This window comes from Vidua chalybeata, chromosome 2, assembly GCF_026979565.1.
Source record: "Vidua chalybeata isolate OUT-0048 chromosome 2, bVidCha1 merged haplotype, whole genome shotgun sequence".
NCBI classification, from domain to species: Eukaryota; Metazoa; Chordata; class Aves; order Passeriformes; family Viduidae; genus Vidua; species Vidua chalybeata.
Genome location: NC_071531.1, coordinates 110,767,436 through 110,794,062, shown reverse-complemented (window position 1 = coordinate 110,794,062; position 26,627 = coordinate 110,767,436). Strand labels below are relative to the sequence as shown.

General features: G+C 44.3%; 1 protein-coding gene across 3 annotated transcripts; it reads left to right on the top strand.

Moving 5' to 3' along the window:
* Positions 1–1,405: 1,405 nt before the first annotated feature.
* VGLL3 (vestigial like family member 3) lies at positions 1,406–24,951 on the top strand. 3 transcript variants are annotated; one of them, XM_053936214.1, is made up of 4 exons: positions 1,406–1,498; positions 10,511–10,766; positions 15,990–16,505; positions 22,724–24,951. In XM_053936214.1, exons 1-4 carry the CDS (start codon positions 1,406–1,408, stop codon positions 22,765–22,767), a joined length of 909 nt encoding a protein of 302 aa, XP_053792189.1. In that variant the 3' UTR covers positions 22,768–24,951. The 3 variants fall into 3 exon arrangements, with proteins under 3 accessions (XP_053792189.1, XP_053792190.1, XP_053792191.1); XM_053936215.1 differs by having other exon boundaries at positions 1,472–1,498; positions 10,514–10,766; XM_053936216.1 differs by lacking the exon at positions 1,406–1,498 and adding an exon at positions 1,689–1,721 and having other exon boundaries at positions 10,514–10,766.
* The last annotated feature ends 1,676 nt before the right edge of the window (positions 24,952–26,627 follow it).

The window sequence follows — 26,627 nt, the reverse complement described above, 5'->3', positions numbered from 1 at the left end:
TGACAAAGAAACTGGTCAGGAGCTCATGCAATTTTTATATGCAAGTGCATTTTACCCTTGCAGAAACTTTGCAGCGACTGCAAAGGTGAATGCTTCAGCTGGAGTTCATTCACATAGATCTACAAAATTCAAGAAGAACAGGCTGTCAGAGTGCTAGTTAAAAAGCATATAGTTACCTTAAAATCTGTATGCACAAAACTTAAAAAAAAAAAAAGAAAAAAAGGAAAAAAAGAAAACAAAGCATGTCTGCAGGAAATTGGATCTTTGTTCAAAGTATTGCAGTTTGGATGTTTTGGAGATACGCTTTCTACAAACAGGGAATCCTACTGGGGTCAGACAGAGCTATTTTAACCTCGTGTATTCAACTAACTGTTCTGGCTAAGGGGCTATGTCTGTGTGTTTGTGTGCATATATGTGTAAAGAGAGAGAGAGAGTATAAATTTAGAAATTTTCATCAAAGGTTTCAATTTCTGGCCACTATTAAATGTAGGTAAACTTCAAAACAAATTTTGTGAAGAAGAAACTTTAAATAACACTTTAGACCTGATGAGAAGAATACAAGAGCAAACAAGTGTAAATCCTTCCCAGGCTCATAAGCTGGGATAATGCTAACAAGGCATGGTCTTTTCCATGTGAGGAATGGCATCGAAAGCCTCCAAGCGTGGCACTGCAGCAGGGCAGCTCGCTGGCAGAAATGTGTGCACAGAGGTAGTCCAGGAAAATATTTGAATACAACTTAAGTCATTACAACCAGATCCAAGTTTTCCATATATTTTTCAGACTGAGAAGTACACTTTTTTTTTTTTTTTTTTTTTTTTTTTTTTTAACATTGTAGTACAAATGCGGGGAGGCAAGAGAGACTCCGGGCTAGTTCAGCCTGCATCCAATATGCATCCATCCTCCTGTGGAACACGTAGGTTCCTCCTTCCTCCCAGATCAGTTTCCAGGATGAATCCCTGGGGAGCTGAAGCGTGGCTCATACAGGTGACACCTACTCCAGGCAGCCCTCGCTGCTCCAAAAAAGCTCACCGGAGCGCTTCCCGCTGGCGGCCGGGAGCGACGGCGCCGCGCTCCCAGAGCCCGTCGATGTTACCCGCGGGGCGGGCGGGGCTGGGCAGGTGCTGCGCTCCCGCGGACCGGGCGGGCGGGGCGCGGTGCCGTCCCCGCCCCGCGGCGCTGCCGCCGCCGCCGCCGCGGCCGCCGGGGCGCCCCGCGCAGCCACGCCGCGCTATAAGTGCGGGCGCGGGGCGCGGCGGCCGCCGAAGATGCGCTGGCAGCCGGGGCTGCGCGGCGCCTGGCCGCGGCCGCCCCGCGCCGGGGAGCGGGAGCAGCAGCAGCAGCAGCAGCAGAAGAAGGAGGAAGAAGAGGAAGGGGGAGACGGCGGTGGCGCGGGGCGGCCGCGGCCATGAGCTGCTCGGACGTGGCCATGCAGCAGCCCGCCCCGGCGGCGTGCGGGGCGCCCCGCTATCTGGCCGCGCCCGCGGCGGGCTGCGCGCAGGTGAGCCGCGGGCAGGGCAGGGCTGCGCGAGTGGCCGCGGTGCGGAGGACTGGGAGGTGCGGGGCTTTTTTGGGGAGGCCCCCCCTCAGCGGGTGCATGGCGCATCGCTGGCTGCCCTGGGCGGAGACCTCCGCCCCGGCCAGCCAGCGATGCGCTCCGCAGCCCCCGGCCTGATTTGGAGATGCGGGGAGCTGCTGAGGGTGCCCCGGAGCAGCGGAGCCTGGTAAGACCTTTCCTAACAAGAAAAAAGCATTTCCCCTCGAATTCTTGCATCTGGCGGGTGGATATTGGCTTGCACAGCTGGCGTGGGGCAGGAGGAAAAAGTTATTTCCTTACTCCTCTCCCCCTTCTGTCGGCCGTCGTGCCTTCCTTGCTGACTCTCCCCGCCCGCCCCGTTTGCCGGCGCGGAGCAGCGCCTTAGCCCGGCGCGGTGCGGTGCGCTCCGCGGGCGCGCACACGGCGGAGCCTCCCGCGGGCGGGGACCCGCGCTGCTCCCCGCGGACGGGGCGCGCCGCGCCGCCGCTCGCCCCGGCACTCCAGGAGGATCGTCTGCGGCGAGTTTCCAGCTGAATTTGGTGATCAGATGTATTTTTTTTTTTAAGTGAATCAGGAAATTCTTATCAGGCTGACAGCATTTTTAGACTATGCAGTGCGTGGGTGAAGTGGGACTAATATTGACTTGGCCCTAATGTAGTCATCTGAGAATACATTTTTTGGTTGTTGCTGCATTCCATAAGGTTTTATCATTATTATCCATGAAGATTGTTTTCTCCGTACATGGGAAGTGACCCCTAGTATCAACTTGCCTGGGAGACACGAGTATGGGCTGAAACATTAAAATTCCGATCGTGTGTTGCTGGTTTTTTTTTTTTCTTTATTGTTGGGAGACAGAGCCCATTTGCAAAAATGATACCCCAGTGAACTTGTCCAGGTTGCTCATGTTCACTCTAAACGCGAGCTCTGGAAAACTTGAGAGTTTTGCCTCTTGCAGAGTGCCTTTGCTATGATTTTTTCTCTAATCTTGGTCAGAGCTTGCAGAAGCTTCCGTCTATGCAGTAATTTTACTTACGAAGTTTGTGTTTGGGTATCTGGAGGTCCAGTTCATAGCCCGTGTGCTTTGGAGGGAAAATGAATAAATAAAAACTATTAGCCTGATTCTCTGACTGAGAGACCTAGAAGTAGAAAGCAGCAATTGAAACTCTGCTGAACTTCCTGACATTTAACTCTGGAAGTGGTTGACTGTATTTCTCTTCCAGATCTGTAGAACACTTAGTATGGGGAAATACATTAAATGACCGTGTCACGTTCAAGTGCTAGTGCTTTTCATTTTTAAGCATAAGTATGAAATTTCTTCCTCTAAAAGCAAGGCCGTACCTAAAATGTTCTAGGGGCACCCTAATGAACACTGAAGTTTCTTGAAATTTTATTTTAAACAAACTGAGTTCTTGGGGGTTGTGCTGTTTAAGTAGAGGTAGACAAGCAAGGCAAGAAAACGTAGATAGCTCCGATAAGCCAGTACAGGTCTTGAGCTGGCACCATATATCACATTTTCACCTAAAAGCTTTCTAAACATGGCTATCCTACATGTTATTGACAGTTTAATTTAATGAATCCTGGTTGCACTGGTTTTCCTGACACACTTGGAGCTGAAGAGTCTTCACAAGCTACTTGGATGCCAGACTGAAAAGCTGAGCTGTTGTTGCTGAAGAAAATGTTGCACCCTCTACTTCTAACAGCTGCTGACTTAGAGTGGTTTATATATTTTCTCTGAATCCAATGTTTTCTAAATTAAAAAAAAAAAAGTAAAAATCGAATGATCTCCTCAAGCATCAAGATTTATTGTTTGGGTAATGAGTGACATTTTGCAAGTTTCTGTTCCTTCAGAATTGTCCTGTCAGAGATACTTAATTAACTGGTAGAGAACGTAATAAAAAGATGAAGAATCTGTTGCCAGGTTTTTGGTTCTTACGCATGTGTTTGACATGTAAAACGCTCCTGCACTCTTTGTGAGGATGATGACCGTTTTAAAGAATGTTCCTCTTCGCTGGAATAAAAACTGGTTTAAAAATAACAGTGAGGGAAGATGAATTAGTGGGTTACCTTAAAAATAAGTCTCTGCATTGGAGATGATAAAATGGAACTCGCCCTTAAAATATCCAAGGTCTCCACCAAGGCATTTTTCAGTGGTATTGTACTGTGCTGGTGTCTTCAGTTTGTGTTCTGAGAGAGAAGGGCTCTTCCATGCTGTGCTGCTGTTGGCTTTCCTTTTCTTCTCAGAGCAAGGAGATGTAGGTGTGTCTCTCTAACTAAAGCCTGTGCATCGCCACGGGTATTTGTAATAAAGCCATCTCAAGTGTGTAATTGGTTATGCCTTGGACATCAGTTTTGTGTGCTTTAAAGAGCAAAGCAGCTCTTCAGCTGTGGAGTTCAAGTTCTGGGCTCTGGGATCTCTCTGGAGAGCCAAACACATCGTGTTTCTTTGGGTCGGGGCAGTGCCTGCAGTAAGACGAAGGGGGTTCAAATGCTTGTCTCCTTTTTTATTTTTTATTTTTCATGGAAAGTCTCAGACTGCTTTTAAATGGTGGACTGGTGTGCACCTGGGTTGTGCAGAAATGTTGTAGCTTTAGGGGGTGGTCCATCGTGCCTTTTTAAAGTTTCCCAACACTAAAGTTATTCCCGCATTTCTGTGTCTGTATTTTTTCCTCCCTCAAAATCAGCACAGAATTGATTTTTGCCTTGCACAGAAAGGCAGAATTTCTGGAAATGTAGCTTTCACCCGTCCTTAGCCAGAAAAGGACTTGCTGGCAAATTAATTTAGATGGGATTTTTTTTTCTTTTTTAAGGCTCTTAGTGGACCGAAGCCTGAATTCCTCTTGAATGTTAATGGGAGTGGAGGCTTAGCACCTTAGATCTTTGAGATTGCTCAAGTCCAGGGTGCTTGCTGGAGGGAAGTAAGCGAAACATGGATATATACATGCTCATATGGTGCCAGAATGAACTGATGAAAATGGGGTGTGGCCCTGATTTTACAGATAAATCGGGATTTCCGTGCTTCTTTGCCAAAAGACGGAGCGAGCGTGTGCCGGTGTTAGGATACGAACGTTGTTTCTGTGTCTGGTGGGGAGCTGTGCAGGCGTGAGGGTAAAACCCTGCAGACTGGCAAAATTAAAATGCTCTTTGCTGTCCACTTTGCTGAGGGGCTGTGCAGCTGGAATAGTGAGCTTTGGCTTTCCTATGGGTTGGGTGAGGAATGGGTGTAACGGAATTCGGAGAGGCTTTGGGAAGACGTAATTGGAGCAGAATCCCATTGTATTCCTGGCACACAGGGACAGCTTGTCGTGTCACAACAGGCTGGGCACAGCATGCTGCAGGGCTGAGGCTCAGGTAGGAGTCACCCAGGCTCACTAACACACCAGCTAAAGACCTTTGGAAGGGGAAGTTGCAGTAAATGGTAGTTTTGGAATTTCTCCATGGTATGTAGAGGCAAGCCAACGTCTAAGCCAACACCATCCTTGCTAAATCAAGTCTTGCATAAGGAGTTGTGATATGCTCAAGTCAGACTTTCTGCTGGCAGTGCTGTAGACAGACTATGTCCAGATAAGGCCTTGTCTTCATTAGCAGTTCAGGTCACTAACTCGGCTCTTCCTTCCAAACTGACAGAGTTGCAGACAAGGACAGGTCACATTTGATACTGTGTCAGCTGGCTGTGCCTAAACCCCAATTCACATATTGCAACTTGTTTTTTCAGTGAGATTCTTTGCACCATGTGCCCCCAGCTTTTGAGGATGGGCTTGTTTTACTGCTTATGCTGTGTGGCACTCTGCAGTGTCTGATGGCAGGTAACAGCAGAGTATGGCTTCACATTCAATTTTTGCCATTCAGATTCTTTCTCAGGGCTATTCCTTTGCTGTTTGCTCTACTAACTTCTCTGGAAGCTATATAACTTATGTAACTCATCTACGCTCAGATTCACAGGGTGTAAAACCTGGGTTAGGTCTTGCCCTATGTGTGAGGTTTGTTGGTTGGTTTTGTTTGGTTCAATCCCATGAGACATCACTGATTTAAAAAGTTTGGCTTGCTTTACTCTGTCACAACAACAGTCATTCTGACTGGGACCAAATTCTATTTGATCTTCCTCTAGCTACATAAAATTAGACCTTTAAACTTTTAGGGTACCATCTCTGTTTACATGTACAGCAAAAGGTGTATAAATTCCTTCTTTTTTCACCACTTCCCTCCATCAGTGGCTCAGCTGAAAACAAGCTCTCACCTTACTCATTTGTGTGGGTAGAAGTTATCGTTTCATGTTTTTAGGGCAGTGCCATAAACATATCTTTCAGGCCCAGCATTCAGTGCCCTGATTGCTGGAATTGTCTTCTTCCTTGAATACTTTCTGTGTTATCAATAGGAGCCTGCTTGGCAGACAGCTCCACAAATGGAGGACTGTCTGAGGATTTGCCTCGAGTTTGTTGCTGGAATTCCTTCTCAGAAGCTTATGTCAAATGACAGCCTTTTTCTCAGGATAGGGTCATATAGTGTTTCCTCAGCATAGTTATTCTTTATTTTTGGTTCCTGTTCTTTTTCTCATAATGGAAAATCTGTAACAGGTGGCCACAGGCACACCAGACTTTCATGCTTGGGAGCATAAAGGACCATATGCTGTATGGTGGCATGTATGGAGATAATAAATTGTAGGAAAAAACAACCAGTTTATGTGAAAAGTAAGAGCTGGTCTGAATTTTTGATTCAAACTTGGCTGAAGTGAAACCTTCTCTGTTCTCAAAGTATGGTTGTTCTATTTTGTTTTTGCTGTTGTTTTGCTGGCTACTAACTGGTTTCTGCTGGAAGTGAATTTTTTTTTTGATTTGCGAAGAGGAATGTTCTGACATTTTTACCAGACACTCTGGGTGAGACCCGGGACCCTTGAAGTCAGCTGGATTTTTGCCACAGGCTTTAATGTGGCCAACATTTCGCTGCATGAGAACAGTTTTGCTTGGTTCTGGGTAGGGTATGTCAGAAATTAACAGGAATCTTCAAGACAAGGATTTTGTGTCAGATTTTGGACTAAATGTTTTCTTGGTCTAAAAGTGCTCAGGAAGACAGGATAATGATTGTTTAGAATAAACTTCCTTTATAATATTCCCATATCAGCAGTGATATGCAGTTGACCTTCAGTTTCCTTTTGTTGTACGATTTTAAATGAAGGGTTTAGATTTTCTTTGGAATTGCCTCTTTGTGAATATATGAAATAAAAATAATAGAATATTGGTTGAAGCTGAATTCAGTCTGGGCTGTACAGCTCTATTTACCCAGAGATTGTGCTGTTTCAGCCATGAACTAGGATCTGTTATCTAAGGGATATAGATACTGAATTTCCCTATTTTCTGCTTAAATTCTGTATTCTGAATTTAAATTCTGTATTCTATGTTTTGTCCAAGGGAAGATTTTGGGTGTTTGTTTTGTTTTGTTTTTCAGAGGCTGCTTAATATCAATCTCTATTGTAAGGAAGGGAGAGGTATATTTTATGAATATATTGAAGTACTGAACATTGACAAGCGATAACACCGTGTTTGGTCAGAAAATACTCTTTGTAAAGATCTTCCAGATGCAGTAGGCTGCTTAAATATATGCTAGAACTGTTCAAATGAAAAAGTACAACTGAAACTGGACTAGCTGAAGTCAGTTACCATAAACCTACCCTGGTGTTTGTGGCTTTTTTGTTTTTGTTCCCTCACACCCCATATTTGTGGGACAAATTCATTTAGCAGCTGATGATCCTGCATAGTTTTCCACTCACACAACTGCAGTCAAAAATGCTGTGAGAAGGTTACTGTTAAGGTCAGAACAAAAATTAGAGGATTTATGTGCAAACAGGGTATTTTAGGTGAGTTGGGGGAAAAAACCACTCACATTGTCAAAGGATGTATACAGTGGAAAGGATGTATTGCATACAAGGAAAACTTACTGAATAACTCTCTCACTGTAGTATCTTACTTAGAGTTTTGCAATTACAGGCTGATAATTTCCTCCTGAAATGCAAATTAATTAGATCTGTGTCTGATTGTGGGCTTGCTGTTTTGAAAAATCTTTTAATTTAGAACTCTCAAATATATGCAATTTGAGTTTGCAATTCCATTTGCAAATAATTCACTGCAAACCACAACTTTGCGCCGTAAATAATTAATCCACACACAAGGCCTTGTTCTTGTCCATCAGTCCTACTATCTTTTTTTTTTGTTGCATTAGGAATTTTTTTTTTTACATTAAAAAAAAGTCAGATTTGGTGTTTTTGAAAGGAGCCAGTGCTCAGAGCATCTTGTAATGACTGTCCGTGGACTGGAGGGGAGGGAAGAGAGTTGAAATGGAAAACAAATTAGATTCTTAGGCTGTGGAAGGGGGAGCATTCCTGCGCAGAGAAGCGACTCTGGAGATAAGTTTTAATTTCCTGAGCTCCAGTCCCTGTATAGGAACATTGGAAGACTTCCTTCCTGATCACCAAGTCAAGCCAGGGGCTGTGTTAGCGGTGTGTGTCTGTCTGTAATTGCGTGCTTGTGCCTGCATTTGCATAACTGCAGCATCAGTGCGAGCACCTGTAGGGATGGGAGTCAGCTTTTAATGTGCGCTGCCTGTGTTCAAGGTCTGGCCTGTAATGGACCTGTTTAGGTTTCTCTAGAGGATCTCTTTCATACTTTGTCTCTACTTAGGAAAAAAAAAAGCCCAAGCGAAACCAAAAATGAGAAAAGCATCCTCCCCAACCACTTCTCCTGCATTTTTTAAGAGGATCTGAGTTGTGGTGCAGCTTCAGGAACGGCCAAGTCGCTGAGGTGGATGCGTTGCAGATTTCCAGTGCACGTGTCTCCTGTATGTGCAGCGTTGCTAGAACTGTTTCTGTCTTACTGAGGTCTCAGGGGTCCATGATTACTCAGGCAAAAACCATGAAGCTCACTTTGAGCGATACCCTAGTAAGCATTTGGGTAACAAATATTAGGAGAACTTTCCTGAGGTGTTTGTTTGTTTACAGAAGGCATGAAGCGCTTCCAAAAAAATTGTAGGTTACCTCAAATTCTGCACTCGCAAAAATATGTTTACAGCCTCAGACTGTTTCATTTTAGCAGTTCTAGTTTCCAGTAAAACTGCTTTATTTTGCTGTTTCCGTATTTTTGTTTGTTTTATTTATTTTTATAAGTGAATCCCAGCGGTTCTCCCATAAGTCTAAGTAGTGTTGTGCTAAACTGAGCCACAGTATAACTTAGTGAAGCACAGATTTACTGGAAATCCAGGCCATTGCCTGGATATCCCTGACTGAAATAAAATTGCGTGCGTCCCTCACTGCAGTTTGTGCAACAGCATCTGAATTAATGGTATCACCGAGCTGCTTTGCATTTATCAGCTAACCCGCTGGAATGTCAGATACGTTGCTTAAGTTGCCATGAGCTTTAAGTATGATAGGTTTTAATTCCACTTGTCAATAGCTCTTTCTTACGGTTATTTTTTAAAATAACCGTTCATAATTAAGACTTTGCCCCAGGGCATTTATTTTGTACTACAGTGAGAGAATTTTTTATCAGATATGATTTTAAAAAGCACCAAATTTAAATGTATTGATGGTACACAAGGTCAGAAAACGACTTTTGATTATTTTAAAATTGTACAAGCATATTTATTGTAAAAACGAAACTTTATAGACTGTGTAGTTGTTTAACTTTTTCTATACAACTACTTCGGAAAAAGGGTAAAAAAGCCATAAACTTAAAGAGATTCTGATGGCGCTAGAGTGTTGCCAAGCAAACCATTAAAGATAAGTCAAACTGTAATTCTATAGGAATGCTATGAAATACTTCTGCATATGGACTGTAGTTGTTTTTGGGTTCCTGAAAGTGCTTGTGTGTAAAGTCAGCTGTGGAAATGGCTGGCTAGCTAAAAACTATGATTCCTGCAACTTGACTGTTGTGGGGAGAGGTTTTTTTCCCTGTGAAAACAGTTGTAAAGTGGAACATCTGAAAAATATGTTCCATGCAAAATGGATCTTCACACACATTTATTTTGACATTTAGGTTTGATTTGAGAGAGAGAGAGAATATTCTGAAATAGCCATTCACAGATGGCTTGTGAGGGTTTTAGTTTTTTATATGCTTCTCTGTGTTTTTGGTTCGGGGTGGATTTTTCTGCATGTGTTTGCGGACTTGTCAATCCCCAGATCACATGTTTAATTTTTTATTACTTGATTTTTTTTCCCCCTTTCCCAAAAGCTGGTGTTAAAAAAAAAAAAAAAAGAAAAAAGAAAAAGAAACCCCTTCCACCCCAACCTCAAAACCACAACAAACCACCCCAAACCAACAAAAAAATCAAGGTCTCAAACCCCTGACCAGCCCCCAGTCACCACCCCAAGGTATAACTTCCTGTGATAAAAATTCTGTCATCAGTGAGTGAAAATTTATGCATTTTGTGGATTTTGATAATACAGTAGAAAATTTTTCAGGAAGCAGGAAAGTCTCCCACCTTTACAGCTTCAGCAGTAAGTGTGGGGAATCCAGAGGGCCCTGTACACTCAGCTGGAGGAGTGTGCCCGGAGAAACCTGGTGCTTGCCCAGCTGGATGTGTGAAATGCACATGCTGTGTATCTGGCCACCCTTCCACGGGGCTGGGCTTGACCTCTGCAGCCTTTATTGATGGAATATCCTCCCCAGGTGGGAGTCAGGAGGGAATTGTTAGAGCCTGTCTGCTTTCTTTTGAAAGTATGGAGTGAAAGCTGGTGCTGATAAATTGTGGTTGTGGAACATGCCTGAGAAGCAGGTCCATCTCTGTGAGAGGAATAGAGACTCTTAAGTGGGCGCTGGTACTCTCTTTGTGGAATGCCCATGTGAAGTATCCAGGTAGTCCAAATTTAATTACAAAATGAATAATCAGTTATTCCGTGTATTCAGTTATTTTTTTGTTAAGGAAACTGTATGTTGACCTTCTGCTGAATGCCATCACTGATAAATCTCTTCTTTGTTTTGTTTTTAATCCCAGAAGAAGTTAGCTGTGTACAACAAGATGCAGGAGTCTCTGGAAGTGACCCTTCCCAACAAGCAAGAGGAGGATGAGAAAGACCAGCCTGCCGAGATGGAGTACCTGAACTCTCGCTGTGTCCTGTTCACTTACTTCCAGGGAGACATTGGTTCAGTGGTGGATGAGCACTTCTCGAGAGCTTTGAGCCAAGCCAGCAGCTTCAATTCAGAGACTGCCCTTTCCAAGAGCAAGGCTGGGCTGAGTCCTCTGTGGAGAGGTAAGAGGGGCAGGAACTCTCTCTCTGTAAGCCTGGCTTACTCAGGCTGCATTGCAGTAACATGCACTGCACTGCAGCTGAAATTCTGCTTCTCTGTGGAAGTAGAAAGATCCCCCCTCCAAGAGCTGAGGAGCTTCTTCAGTTGAGTGATCTGAGACATTAGAGGGGGAGAGAGCCAAAGGCAGGAAAGGAGCAGGCATCTTCTGCTCCTGCCATATCCTGTCTCTGCCAGGGGCTGGGAGGGAGCTTCACAAATGTCTGCTGCGAGGTTGGAGGCTTTTTTTTTAGCTGCAAGTGTGAAACTTGGCCTGTGAGGCAAGAGCAAAGCTGTTTGGGGTGCTGGCCTTGAACGTGAAGGAAACCTATGCAGCCTTCTCGAGTGACTTTGCCAGGTGATGAGGATTTGTCCACGGCTGCTTTCCAGGTGGGGAGGAGCTAGTGAAGGATGGAATGCGCTGGGGGGCAAGCCCTGGCTCCTGTGGCTGCAGCCACGCAGTGTTTTCCTTTGCAGCTTGCTTGTGGGAGAGGTACAGATGATGTTATGGCTTGCTGGGTGTAAAATGGCCATGACATTACTGTGCCTCTAAGCAGGGAGCAGAAATGTGGTAGGTTCTGCGAGGCATTTACTCGCTGTCCTAACGTCTACCACTTGTTGTGCACATAGCTGCTTATGTACTTGATATATATTGGTGTGACAAAGAGCAGGTCTTGACAGATACACTAGGTAGCCCTTAACAGACAAAACTTTCAAATTGGAAAAAGCGTGGCAGTAAGATGCTGTTTCCATTTTGCTGGATGTGGCAGTCTGGGTATTTTTTAAGATTCCCACAGCAGCATTGTTTCTGATCACATCCTTACGTGGACTGGCAGAGGGGTACAAACTGAGCAAATGAGTGATGGTGAGCAATGGCCTTACCCTGGGCTGATGAGAGAGGTACTGTGGGATCTGAGCAGGAGCAGTGGTGTTCTAATCAGCGATGTGGAGGTGAGACTGCACTGATGATAGCCACAGATACTAAAGAGAGATGGGATATTTGGAAACTGTGAAGAGAAAAATAGCACAGAAGAACTTACTTTCCAGAAGGATGATGACAAATCCGAGGAAGTTTAAGCAAAGGTCAGCACAAGTGGCTGGGGAGCTGGAGGAATTTATGGCTTGAGCCGGGACCATTAACGTTAATGGGAAATTTTCCGTTGACTCGACTGAGAGCAGGATTGAACCTATGCTTACTAAAAAGGAGACTGGAGCATTTATAAATGGCCCAGACAGGCTATAAATGTCTTAGCAACAGGATCAAGGCAGTCCCCAGAGACCCCATGCCCACAGCAAGCCCTCTTCAGTGAGCTTGGGGATGTTCTGTGGGTGTGGTTGTGTGTCTTCCCTTTGGCCTCAGACATACCCTGTTGTTTTTCCCCGTCCCCACTCTGTGGTTTCACAACCATCCCCCAAGGGCTCTGCAGGGGACATGAGTGGCCTGGTGTGAGGCTTCTCCAGCCATGCTGCCCCCTGACCCCGTGTGCTCCATGCCCTCAGTGGGGAATGGAGGTTGGCGTGTCCTGAACATCTTCTGGGAATAAAGTAAGGAGATATGCCCTGTGCCATCCCTGCACCTGCTGGAGGGGCGTGAAAATCCCTGGGGAGGCTGCTGGGAGCTGAGAGAGCTGAGGGCATTTGCTGCTCCAGAGAAGAGAAGCTGACAGGAGCTTTTTCAGAAACCTCTTAGGGCCTGATGTATTTCTGCTTGAAAACAAGGGGAAAGGACCAACACTGTCAGCTTGGTCTTCTGGTTTATGCACAATATCAAAGATGCTCAGTTGCAGCACACAAATGTGAGCTTGTGTCCCATTACCTAAAGAAGTTAAAATATCATTAGCTTGAGGTTCTTCCATAAATAACCTTCATGGGTAGTCAGAATTGCTGTCAATTTCTTACTCAGAGATAAATTAGAAAGAAAAATACTTTTTGCAATAGCTGTTTTGGGAGATTCAGGTTTCAGTGAAAAGTGTGTGAGCATGAACTGGCTCCCCAGCTCACTGCATTTTCTTCTTTATCTGAAAGGAGGGATTAGCAATGTTTTTGACTTCCTTTTTCATCTTTTTTTGCTTGTTTTCTTTTTTTTTTTTAAGGTGTTCTAATAAAAATGCAAACTCTGATTTTATCATTAAGGTATTAAGGATATTGCAGAGGGGTTTTTTGTTTGTTTTGAGGAGGGATTTTGCTGAAGTATAAAAACTAGAACCTGTTGTTCTGTAAAGAGCAAGTTTTCATCATTTGCATGTTGAAGCTACTGATCAGGTTAGGCTAAAATTACTTGGAAAACTGATTTTTTTATAAAATATAGTTCTGTATGACAGGCTCGAGTAATGTGAATATTGAATTTTAGGTGTAGCTGCCTGAAATCTGTTGCTGGTGCTAAAGATACCTTGACACTAATGTTACTGTAATGGTATTTTTATCAACATTTTTGTCCTTGCTGGAAGTCTTGGGTTGTTTTTCTATCTTACTTTTCTTTCCTCTTGCCTTAAGTGAGAGCTGATGTGCTACAGAAAGCTCCATACATTCTTTTCCTTTGTTCCAGTGTTTGCACTTCTGGTGTGTTTTCAGTTTGTGTTGTGAACATTTGGGTTGGCCACCGTGAACATTTGCATCAACCACAACTTTGTGGTCCCTGGGATGTTGCCTTGTCCCTGCCTCCCTGTACTTAGGGTAGGAAATTGTGGTAACTGTAGTATCTTTTTTGGCAGACAGTTTTTTGTGAAATGCCTCCTGAAAGGCCATTGAAGCACAGAGATTTTGGATTTTTATGTTTTTTTTCTTTCTCAAGAGCAGTGTGGAAATGGCTGTTTCTCCAGGTTCCATGGAGGCCAGGTATCCCTGAGCACTTGGGGTGGGTGAAATTTTCCTGCATGTCTATGTGACATGGACTGAGCCTTTGTGTCCAGTGACAGGACTGACCTTTCCCAGTGAGAATGGCCCCGCTCAGTGATGCCAGTGCAGGCTGGCCCCTGACAGTGTCAGGCAGCAGTGATGGCATTGTGAAACCTGCACAGGTTTGCAGAGTGGAGATGACCAAACATGTTTGCTGTGGCCTGGACCTCCTGCATGACTGGTAAAGCCAAGCTGTTATGCAATCTGGGATGAATTCATGTTGGCAGATTCAGTGGTTTGAAGTGCTCTCTCCTGTTACTAAAGCTGTCCTGCAGATACTTTGTGGTTTTCTGTGCTTTTTTGAAGTGCAGAGCTTTGGATTTAGGGCTTTTCCATGCAGATAACAGCCAGATAGTTTTCAAAAACTCGATTACAGAGGTTAATTTTCCAGAATACTGGCAGAGCATTGTCAAGTTGTGCTCCTCTGTTAACTAGTGTGGAAAACAACAGAGTGGACATGAAGTTTGAAATTTTTTTTTTTTTTTTGTATCAGCCCTGCTGCCAACAGCACAAGCCATACATACTCTCCATCTCAGAGTAATCCCTTTTTACAAGGAATGGTTTACAAACAAGGAACAATACCAATTTTGGAGGAGTGCTAAGGCTTCTGTAATATGCTTGAAGCTCTCTGTAGTCTTCAAACATGAATTGCAATAAAAATTCATTGCTAAAAGCAGCCCAACCTTTTGAAGAAACCCATGGAGTGCAGCTTGCCAGATAAGTTTGCAGCCTCTGAAGCATTTTGGCAGAAGGCATCCACAACGTTTGTCCATGGTATGTTTGCAAAGTTTGTTTCCAATATCAGAAGTTAATCAGACTCAAAAATTGCCTAAATCAAAGCCAACAGATGTGTGGAAAAATTTCTATGATTTTAATGGATTTTAAAAAAGAGACACAAGTGTCCTAGTGATGCAGTCAGAAAACACTTTCAAGTTTTTTACTTCCAAAATATTTTTGTATAAGCAAAGTTCATAGGCAGGAATGTTTGAAGAATCTGTTCATTCTCAATGGTGTCTTCACCCAAGTCTCATTCCAGCTGCTTATTAAACAAAGCAAAACAAAAGGTGATTTAAAAAAGAAAAAAGTACTTTTACAAAAGTTATGAGGAACAGAGGATTCCTTGCCTCATCAAATACTAAATTTCCCTGGCTTTATTCTCCATAGGCTATTTTTATGACTGCTTTTTCATCAGAGGTGAAGTTCTGTATTTTTATGTTTCCATCTTTGACCAAAAAAAAAAAAAAAAAGTCCTATTGGAGCTGAGAAATATTGCATGAAGCAGTGCTTTCTAGCATGAGCTGGCAAGAGGATTGTGAGACTGGAGAAGCCAAGACTTTGCTACACATCAAAAACACTAACTGCTCCTTCAAAAGAGGAATTTTTAGAATGTGATTTCATAATGTGGAGGTATTGGAATCCATTGAAATATAACCTGGGCCCTAGCTGCAAGAAGCAGCAAGTCTTTTAGTTCCGACAAAAACCTTCTTGAGCTGCATAGATGGTTCTGCTTTGCTTGTATGATCCTATTGGGTAGAGGGCATCATGGTATATTCTATGAAGGATTGACATAAGCTGTGTTAGATATGACCTTTACCCCATCAAGGCATTAGCAATTGGTTTGAGAAAATCAGGTATTCTTTTAGCCAAATGTTCCCTGTTCTGCAGTGTGAGCTGGTTCTCTTTCCTCTGAAGCATTTGCAGCCACAACAGCTGCCTTTCTAAATGACGTGCTCTAGTCTGGGCAGGAGTTAGTGTCTCCTCACAATTTCTGTACCAAGATCCTGAGAGGGCTCTGACTCTACAGCCTGAAGAAGAAAAATATTCTTGCTTTTGTATGTAAAAACCTAATGGGAGGGAATGAAGATGGGGGAGCCAGGCTCCCTTCAGCAATGCTTGCTGACAGAACAGGAGGCAATAGGCAGAGATTAGAAAACAGGAAATTCCATCTGAATACAAGAAAACTTTTTGTTTTGTTGGATTTTTTAGGTTGGTTGTTGCTTTTGGGGATTTTTTTTTTTTTTTTTTTTTTTTTTTTTTTGAAAGGCTGCAGAGTCTGGAGCTCACTCAAAATCTGACTGGTCATGGTCCTGGACAACTGCTCCAGGTGACCCCACCTGAACAGGGGAATTGGGCTATGTAATCTTCCTGCCTCAAATGCCCTGTGATTCTGTATTTACTGAGGCAGCTTGAGTTCAGCATTACAAACTTCAGAGAGCAGCAAATCATTGTGGGGTTTTTGTCATGGAATGTGTTGTTCGGCTTCAGTCACACTTCACTTCTTTCCTCCCCACCAGAAAGCTCGACAATTTCAAGCCAAAGGAGCGGATTCCCAACCTCGTTTTGGACCAGCTCTTACCAGCCTCCTCCTCCACCCTGCTTAAGCGGAGTGCACCCCGATTTCCCTGTGACTGCACCAGGCACCTTCCCGACACCGGATCCCAGCAGCTGGCCAGGACACGGCCTTCACCAGAGCGCCCCGCCTGCTCCCCCGGCCGCCTCCGAGTCCTGGCATTACCCCTTAGCGTCTCAGGTGAGCCCCTCGTACGCACACATGCACGACGTGTACGTGCACCGCCACCACCCTCACCCCCACGTGCACCACCACCACCACCACCACCACGGCGCCGGCTCGCACCGCGACCCCCGCTACGGCTCGCTGCTGGTGCCCTCGGTGCGCGCCGCCAGGATCCCCGCTCCCCAGCGTGACGTGACCAAGGCGGACCCCGCTGCCGTCGCCGGCGCTACCTCAGCCTGGGCCGGAGCCTTCCACGGGACGGTGGACATCGTGCCGAGCTTTGGGTTTGATACAGGTGAGATGGTTGGGTTGGGTTGGGTTTTTGTTGTTGTTGTTTGTGGCTTGTTTGTGCAGAGGCGTGAGCTCCCTGCAGCTGAAGCAGGGCTGGCTCTCAGAGCCATGTCCAAATGTATTTCCAGGTGGGAATCCTTCCTGTAATTGCTGTCAGGGCAGCTCTCCCTGCCTTCTGCTGAGAGACCTTTATCTGCCTTGGTCCCATTCAAGCCAGATGAGTTGTGCCACAATCTGCAATTTTTGTTTGTTTCTTTTTATTTAAATCTTATGAGAAAATATTAATTAGGCTTCCATGAGGAAGTTCTCAGCTTGTTCAGCTAGTTCATATGTGCATCCACTAATAAACTAATAACTTGCAGTACATGAGGACTGCATCTTGAGGTGGAACAGGTCAGCATTTCCTTCCTCTGTAGTAACCAGGTGTCACCTGGAGAATACAGGTCCTGATTGAGCTGTTCTTGCCATCAAACTAAGTATCTTTCTATAGGGTATAGGCAGAGATGTGTGAATTAAATTCATTTTACTGCGGGGTCTGTAGTCTGGACTGCAGACCATGAACTCCATCTGGGTCTGTGAGCTTTGAGTGGCAGTCTCTTGTCCCAGTATCAGCAGCAGTCTGGCAGCCCTCAGGGTTTGAAGTCCCTTGCAGTCGGGTGACTGACAGTTCCCAGTGCATCCATCCTGGAGCTCATGGGCCCCACTGAGGGCTCCTTTTTCCGTTTGATATTTATCTCACCAGCAGCAATCCTTGCAGATTAGTACTTCTTAAAGACAGCATGTTATCTGATTAAGGAGACATGAGGTTTGTATCTTTGTTCCCTTTGCCTTAATCTATTTGTCTCCATTTTTGATAGCTCTCTCTGACTGGTTCAATGTGTGAGAACCACTTCTTTGCCTTGATTAGTGGGCAGGGGAACAAATAATGGATGGAGGAAAAAAGGCTGTTTCTTAAAGATGAAATACTATGAACCTAATTCAAATCTGTCCCTTCTCTTTAAAGCAACTGGGATCCAGTAATCTCCTCTAAATTCTATGCCACTTGCTGTCTTGATGTCAATAAAACTAAGAAAAAGCTTATCAGGATTCTTAACAGTGGACAATTTATATATAAATAACATTTCTAGCTAAACCAGTGATACAAGAATAATTATATTTTATGCTTTTGAGTACAGAATGATAAACTAACCAAACTGGGATCTTGAGAGTTTTACTCTGGGACAAACCCCATAAGGGGAGTGAGCTGCCTTCTCTGAAGCATGAACAGGGTGTCACTGCCACTGGTGTTAGAGACAAGCCTTCCCCAGCAGAGCCCTGGTAATTGGCTTAACCTTTTGGGGATGGAACCGAGAACTGTGTAAGGAATTGTTAGTCAGGAGAAGCCTCTGCCTGGCTTAGGTACAAGTCCAACCTAGACTGTGAGTTGTTTTTCTCTTTAAGAGCCAGTACCTCAAAAAGAACTGGGTCCTAGCACTGCCTTAGAGAACAAGCACAGCTTTGGCTTGGTGCTGCCTGCTCCTTGTGAAAATCCATGTGGAGGGGGTACAGTTGGGTGCTAATTTTGTCAGGATCCTGATTTGGCAGTGCCATGCATGTCATTTGGTTGCTCAGCGTGGGAGACAGTGGAAAAGATCTGAACTGTTAACTTCTGACCCATGCTTGCTTGTCTTGTGTGGGTTTTAGTCTGAGTTCTTGTGGGGAAAAAGAAAGAGGGGAAACGTGTGACTGGTTTGAAGAAACAGAATCTCAGCAGACCAATGTCTCACTAGTTTGAGACTATTCAAAAGGGTCACACACTGAAACACAACAGCAAAACCCTGTTAGGCAGCCCCAGTTTTGGAAACAAGGGTGCAAGCGATGAAACACAGCAGGCAGTGAAAACCTGTGACATTAAAATTATTTGCTCTCTTCCTCTGCACACTCATCCCCCCTGTGCTTTCCAAGCAGAGGCTTGCTAGGAAGGGCAGGAAGGCTGAGCTTCCTTTTCAGCCTTGCCAGCAGCTTGTGCAGTTGAGACAAATGGGTTATGAGCACTTGAGGCATGGAGGGAAGAGGGAGCTTAACTGCCTCAGGGTTTTGTGTGCACATCCAGCCGAGTCATCCAGGGAAAGTGTGGGGAGAGGAGGGCGTTGCTCAAGTACCACATGGAGTCACATCCAGCACCTGCTTCATGTACACTTCAGGGAAAGCAGATTTTTCTGGATAAATCTCCACATCATAAAGCATTTCATTACATTTAACTCCAATGTCAAAGAGCTATCTCAACAGACAGGCTACAAACTCAAGGGCCTGGAAGAGTGACATAGGAAGGCCTGGCTTTTAGTGACATAAAAAGTGCTTTCTCTGGAGTAGGGTAAGGACATAGTGGCAAGAATATGTCAGTTCTGAAAGTGTTTGTTCATATATCCTTCAAGAAAATAACCTGTGGAGCTGTCAGTATAAAAGATTCCATGAGCTTCAGGTGATTTATGTTAAAGAAGTTCATTTGGTCTGTACCTGGACATTGCCTTTTGGAGTACTTCACTTACAAACTGATTCTCCCTCTTCTTACCATGGGCCACATTTCTTGTGCTACTGTCACATGGATTATAGGAACATCTGCAAAATTCCTCACGCTGAATTATGTGGAATGATAGTGTTGGGATGGGGGCAGGCTGGCTGTAATCTTACCCTCTTCCAGCTACATTGTTATATCTCTGTCATGCCAAGCCAAATAATCGATCTCATGAATGGATGATGCTGAATCACTTCAGAGGTTAAGAGGAGGTTCCCACTGCATGCATGATGTAGTTTGGGAATTTATGTTTCAGAACACATTGTGTGGGACATCAGCACAGCGCCCTTCACAGAGCTGACAAACTATTGATCTGTCTGGCACATCTGTTTGAACTTACATGGTCCTGTTTTAGGGGATGAAGAAGGATTTAGCTACCTGATTGCCATTAAATGTGGCTTGATCCTCACGTTGTAGGCTGCAAATTAACCCTTTTAGAAGCTTCTGTATCAGTCCAAGTGCAATTAAAGAAAGTGCTGGTCTGCATCAAGAGCTATTAAAACCTGCTAGGTTTGTGTCTGCTGGTGTGTAGTGTCTATCCAAAGTGCACAAGCTACAACGCTCAATAGAAGAGTACATTTCATGTCAAGCATTGATATAAACATGTTGGAATAAGCAGAGGTTGTTTGGCTTTAGGGCTCAGTTCTTTGCCCTGCTGGTGTCAAGCAAAGCAAGGTCGGGCTGTCACCAGCTCTGCATGTGGCTCAGGGCTGCAGCTGTAATCCAGTGTCACCACTAAAGCTGCCTGCTTGTGCTTAAGCCATGTACAGCATTTCAGATCAGGGCCTGGGGAGGGGAATTTCTGTCTCACAGTGTTGCTGGTGGTTGTAGCCATCAGTGCTTCCCTCGGGAGCAGGGTGGGAGGTGTCCTGCACCCCAGGCCCTTCAGGTGAGCAGTGGGGTTTGGCTGTGCTGCAGGAAGCCCATGGAGGGAGCAGAACAGGGCATCTTGTCCTTGCCACTGCAGAGCCTCGGAGGATATCCTGTCCTGCTGTGGGACAGATGTGCTGGAGGAGGCTTCCTGCAGCCCCAGCACACTAAAAGCAAAGCAGGACTTTGGCATGAGTGATGGCTGTAAATCTATTAAAATTGAGGTGTACATTCTTTATCCGGTAAAGTTACGCACATTGAGGTGAGTAATTTCAAATTTAGGTGAATTAATCACCATCCTTTAGTCCTGGTTTACTAAAATCCCCTTTTGGAAATGCCTGTATGTCAGTGTGATACATTGAATTTGGAGTTTGAGGGGCCAATCTGATCCCTTCTGTACGTTTGTCGGTGTTCACACACATCCCACAAGTTTGTCACAACTCGTTAGATTTGCATAGATGTTCCCACAGAATCTGCATAATGTTTGTGTGGCAATTAGCTCTAATGTAGGTGGCCCACAGAAGGGGAATTTTGCTTGAGTGGAAGTGCTGGGTCGTGCAGTGCAAGTGAGGATTTCCTTGCTGAAAGGAAAGCACTGCAGGTGGAAGCTCTGGGTGAGTAGCCAGCCTTGGATTCAGTGTTAGGACTGCAGATGGCCTTGCCTTGAAGGAGATAGGAATATAATGAGGAGAAGGCATGGAAAGTATTCCACATGCAGTGCTGTAAATAGGACAACTTTGGTTTTTTTTGGATTGTTTTCTCTTGCTGTTTAGAGTCTGTAGCTATACCTTAGACCTCCTTGTTACAGTTACTTGTGTCTTGCAAAGACACCTGCCTAGGAAGGTGCTTGTTCAGCTAGTTATTCCCTTCCTACCACTTGCTGCTGTCAGGTGGAAGAAGATCTCTTAAACATGTATGTGTGTCATTTTTTTAAGCTGCCGGGAGCCATGTAACCTGTTTCTCTTCTTACAGGCTTCCACGGCCTCTGGTGTCCTTTAGTGGTCCACTGGTGAACTTAAATGACTTCTTTATGCACTGAGAGGATTCTGCTCTCTGAATTTTTTTTTTTTTTTTGGAGGTCATCTTTGTTTAAAAAAACTGTAAGCAGTGAGGGAAAAATAGCCCCAAATTGTCATCACTAACTTTGAAGGGAGCTAACAGCAGTTCATTATGACTGTCTGTGTATGATGCTGCCAGGGAAACAAACAGCTCTTAAGCAACAAGGAGACATCTTCATTGAATAAAGAGCCTCTGAACATGTTTTTATAGGCATGCTCTAGCTGAGGGATATCCCAGTTTTTCCAATCTGCAGAAACAGGTACAAGTGCATGTGAAGAGGAGCAGAAAGAACTAAACAAGGTTTGGTGCACCACACCCATGGGCTCTGCTTTCCCTTTCTCTTCACTGCTTGACACACAAGTGTTTGTACCCTGCTTGGGAATCCTCATAAGGATAGAGCCATATGCTCTCATCTTTTATGGGAGTGCTAATTGCTTTGCAGCTCAGCTCTGAAATGTTGATCATCATTAAGTATTTAACTGTTTATAATCTTAAAGCAAGGAGGTAGTTCTCAGATCTGAACCTTCCATGCCTGTTAGGCTTTCTGAAAACTTAGGGGTCTTCCTCCATATTCACTGTGTGATTGGATTTGGAAATGAGATCCATGCCTAGCACGTGGTTAAACATCAAATGAACACAGAGCTCTGGTGGTTACAACATCACAGAGGTCTGGAGTTGCACTTATTTACATTAGTGGCGAAATTAACACTAAATTCTTAGCGAGTCAGGTGTCTTGGTACATTGCATAGCGAGAATGATGACTTGTAGTGGGAAATGTACCTTCATTTCATGGAATGTGATTTACTTGCCTCAAAACATCAAAGGGCACGTTTTAAATCATTGAGACTTGAGTGCCTTACTACCTCTGAAAATACATGCCTGGATCTGCATCCTTTTCTTTCCCTATAAATGAGTAAGAATGTAACTTCGAGAAATTTAATCTGCACCTGCCCTGCTATTGTTTGGATTTGAGGTTTGTGCCCTGTTAGGTGTGAATCGAGAGATTGGAATCCTCTGGAGCAGAGAAATCCCAGATTATAAAGCAGGTTCCAAGTCTATAATGCTAGAGCCACAACATAGCACCACATTTATTAGATAGTCCTCACTTTTTTTACAAAGGAAAATGTTAGAGGAACTCATAACAAATGCAAGCTGAAAACCATTAATTTTTCCCATGTGGAAGCACTAGCCATTCTTGGCTGAAAATCTTGCACTCAGTAGGTGAAATTATTTGGGGGTTTTTGCCTGCTGCAAGAACATTTTCCCCTCTCTCCTCTGCGAGGTGAAATGCCACAGAACCTGTGAAATCCTGAAGTGTCCCAGGCATTTTCTAGAGGAGATGGTGTCTGTGGCTGGACCCTGCCTGGAAATATTGCTCTGCTGCCTACTGGATTGATGCAGACCTTTATGGAGGGTTTTTTGTCTCTATGCCATCTTCCACATGAGCTCAAACCAAGGAAGCGCATGCAGGAGTTTTATCACCATTTCTGAAATGCTTGAGCCACAATTCAAACTTCAGTATGGTTTAATTTTACCCCTCATAAACTAAAAGGTTTGGAGCAGTAACACTGTTGCTAACAACTCCTATAAACTGTTAAATTGTCATTTTTTTTTTTTACTATTTTTTTTTATTCAAAACTTGTTTATTTCAGTTGCTTGGGGAGGAGGAAGAAGAAACCATCTGATTTATTAAATATTTATTATCATTAATTATTTTCCTTTTCTTTTCTGAAATGTAGGTCTACAGCATCAGGACAAGAGCAAGGAAGCTGCTTGGTTCTGAGGTGCAGAGAAATTAAGACCAGCTAGAGCTGGAGTCAGCAGAGCTGGGCGGGTGATGCAGCAGTGGTTGACTCCTTCTGCGTGGAGCAAAGGACACACATGAAGATGAAGAGCCAACTGTTCTGGTTTTGCTATTGAGCCTTTTATTTGTAAGGCCGTTTTTGGGTCCCACAGTGTTGGGAAAAAAAAACCAGAAACCTAACTTTTCTTTCTTTCCTCATCTGAGCCTGCTGCAGCTGGGCAACCTAACTCCTTTCTGCTCCTTTAACAGTGTTTTGTTTTGTTCAGCTTGATATTTTTATGAACAGTCTCAATAGTCAGGAAAAAGACTCTCCCTTGACTACAGTGCGCCTTCTTTCAGGAATACAGTATTTTGTAGCTCTTTGTGCATCTATTTTTGTAGAAATACAGAAAGTTTGGGTAAGGATTGATGGGCTATTTTAGGATGACATATTTTTTTAAAAAAAATTGTAAAATTGTTAAGTTCTGTTTAAAGAACTTGCTCTCAGAGAAGCACTGGCAAAAATGTATAAAATGCTATTTTTAGATGTCTGTGATGTGTTTGTGCATTTTGGGTTTTTTTTTGTTTGTTACCTCAAATGTCTGTTTCTTTTCATTTTAAAGAGCTAAATTTCTTTGCTTCCACATTACTAGATTCTGATGTTTTTGTCCTTTTGTTCTAGCTTAAGCAAGTATAATTCGCACCTGAAGTTTCAGCCAAATATTTTTTTCCTGGTGTTAGATCGTAGTAAAAGTGTTTTTGTTTTTCTTGACTCTAAAGGTGGCTTTGTGCTGTGCTGATTGTCAGACGCTCGCAAACACCTTTAGCATAGAGCAAAGCTTGAGGTTACAGCAACTGCATTTCCAGCCCATCCATTCTTTCAAAATGGACCAAATACTCTTAAATCAGACACGAATATGGGCCTCATCTATGACCCATTGAAGCTGTTGAACACAGTTCCCCGTGGGTTATGGTGCAGGCCCTCATAGTGCTCATAAATATCAGCACAATCTTACAGGCAGGACTTTCAGCTAAGCCATTTCAAGGTGGTTACTTACAGCATCAATATTCAGGGAAAATGAAAAGAAAAAAAAAAAATCCAGGTTTATAAAAATGTGTGGCTTGTGGAAACAAAAGGTTTTCAACTGGCCTGAGCAGCTCAAGGAGAGCACAAGGAAAACTCCTGTTGAGCTCAGGCTGTGTTGCCTGGGCTGGGCTGTGCCGTGGGGCTCGCGGGGGCCCAGCTGCAGCGCTGCATTTCGTAACCGGCTGGGCCTGCCTGCGCTGGGGCCTGGCAACAGCAGCGTGGCCACGTGGAGCCACAGCCCCTCTGCTCGGGAAACCCCCCTGGCCTGGGCCTCGGCTCTGACTTGGCAATAAAGGCTTTGGTTGGAGCCAAGGTGGGCGCCATCAAATCCTGAGTAAGGGCGGCGAGGTCGCCGTGGGCCGCAGCTGGGTCGGCGTCTGTGCCCAGCCCTTGGGGACTCCAGCAAGGATCAGCGAGTGCTTGGATGGGACTGAGGGGAGCCCAGGGTCGGCACCTGGGTTGCTGGGTCCTGGCTGTTGCTTGGAGATGTTGCCCTTCTGCTCTGTGCACGCAGGGTCCCTCTGTAGTATTTCCTAAGGCTCTTAAAAAGCATCATATTTCTGTCACCGCTGCTCTCAGGCATCTCGCGTTTGAAAGACACGCCGGCCAAGTGGAAAAACCAAGATACAGACACATGGCTGAGATAAGAAAGAGTTTAATTTTAAGGCACTGAGCACTGTGAGTGTAGTTTTGTCAGGTGGAAACCACATGGATCTGTGTGTGAAAGGGGAGGGGGGCGTTGGGAAGTGCCTGCCACTCCGAGGTTCCCTGCGCTGCTGCTTCCCTCCAGGCTGTTTGAACTTGATCCTATGAGGTGTTGAGCGTTCTCCCTTGTCAAGGAAGAGGGCTTGACATGCTGGCACTGGAGGTATTAGGATTATATCACAATTTGGCAAGACCCTTAAGTCTCTACCTTGCTGATTTGAAGTTTGAGACAATGTATAAATGCTGAATGGACTATGCTTAAATACTGCTTTAAAGTAATAAGGTTGTAGTCTGTGTTGGGATGATGAATTAAATGTGGTGGGGGTTTTTTCCTCATCTTTGTAGTCCATCAGTATTTCTTTCTCTCAATAAATTTCACTCTCATGACAGTTCTCTATATTATTGCTGCTCTGGTGGAGCTAGCTCCTCAATTTGTCAATAAATTCATAATGCAGTGGGAAAACTGTATGGGAGGGAGTGGAGTACCAGCTGCCACAGTTCACTTTCTTATCAGGACAGTACAGTTCAGGAAATACTTCAAGAAAAAGAGTTCTGACTTAGGAATGTTGATAGTATTGGAAACACTGGGAGGAAAAAAATCTCAAGCTTTTTTTTTTCTTTCTTTTTTTTCTTTTTTTCCCCTTTGGTCTTGGCAAAAGTGGAAATTAAAGAGACAGTGTGTTCTCTTTGAACTTCAGGGATGAAGACTTTGGGTGGCAGGGGAAGCAAAAGAAAAGGTAGCATTTCTTTTTGACTTCCTGAAATAGTTTAAAGCCTAACAAGAGCAGTCTGCTCACTGCCTTCCCCTTCACAAGCTCACACTATGAGGGACCTCCTCTGGTTCCCTATAGATGTCAAAGCAAAATGGGACAGGAACAAAACACAGTTTGCACTGGAATTTCTTTCTGGGTTGTATCTCTGAGTTGTTGGTCAGCGGGGATGAAGAAGTGCAGAAGCTGTTGCCTCTTCCACCTCCAGGACTACTGTTCTGCACAGAGTTTCTGCTGCTGAACCTGGGACTGAGCTGCTGGAACTTCTGCAAACTCTGGGTGACAAGTGCCAATAAAAACCTGCTATTGTCTGTAGCCATTCATGCACCAGTCTGTCAGCTTTGAAAATGAAATAAATTCTTCTTTTCCCCTCAGTCACTAATTGTCCCCTGTGCTAACAAGTGAGAAAGGAAAAGCCTAAGTGCATAGCAGTAGCTCTACTTCTGTGTTCTACAATTCGAGGGATGGAAAGGGAAAAAAAAAAAAAAAAAAAAAAACAACCCCACCCTTTTCTGTGACAAACTTTTAAGTTAAATTCAGCAGATTTCCTTCTCTCCTTCTCTCCTATACACGCACACTGACACACACGCACAGAAGTGCTTATGAGAAGCAGATGCTGCCATGGTTTTGCTCTTGGAAGAGGAGAGGAGCACTCGCCTGCAGTGGTGGGGAATCGATGGCAGCCAGAAGGAGCAGAAAGGTTGAGAGTGCTTGTGTTTCTGCAGATAGGAAAAAAAAAAAGGCCCTTGAAATCAGGTCACAGATAAGTTGTGTGTCTTAACGCATTACTAAAGGAGTTGTTTCATTCTTTTTATGTGTGGTGTGTTCTGATGCTGTCCCAAGAAAGTGAATGATTCATTTTGAGAGGGCTTATAAAACATGTTGTACTCCGTCACTCTTTCTGGGAGAACATAGGGAAATGATTGTTTTATTTCAAGAAATTCAAAATACTCCTTAAAGTTGTCCAGGATTTTATTTTATTCCTGTTAATGTTGAGAAATCTGACATCAATTTTTATGTCTTCATTTGAAGACTGGAAGGGTTCAAGTTGTCCACTACTTTTTTGAGAGGCAGATGCCAATTTTTTCCAATGGCCCATTTCCATCCCAAGAAGAAGATGGAATAGTGCAGCTGCTGACTGCCCAGGAGATTGGATTTCTGGAATTTCTGGAGAGCTGAATAAGCTGCACTTGGCAATAGTAAGATGGACTCTCTTCTGATTCCTTCCCTCACCAGACACACAAGTTCAGGTGGTCCTCGGTGAATGACAGTTTTGTCTCAATCATCCACATCTGCAT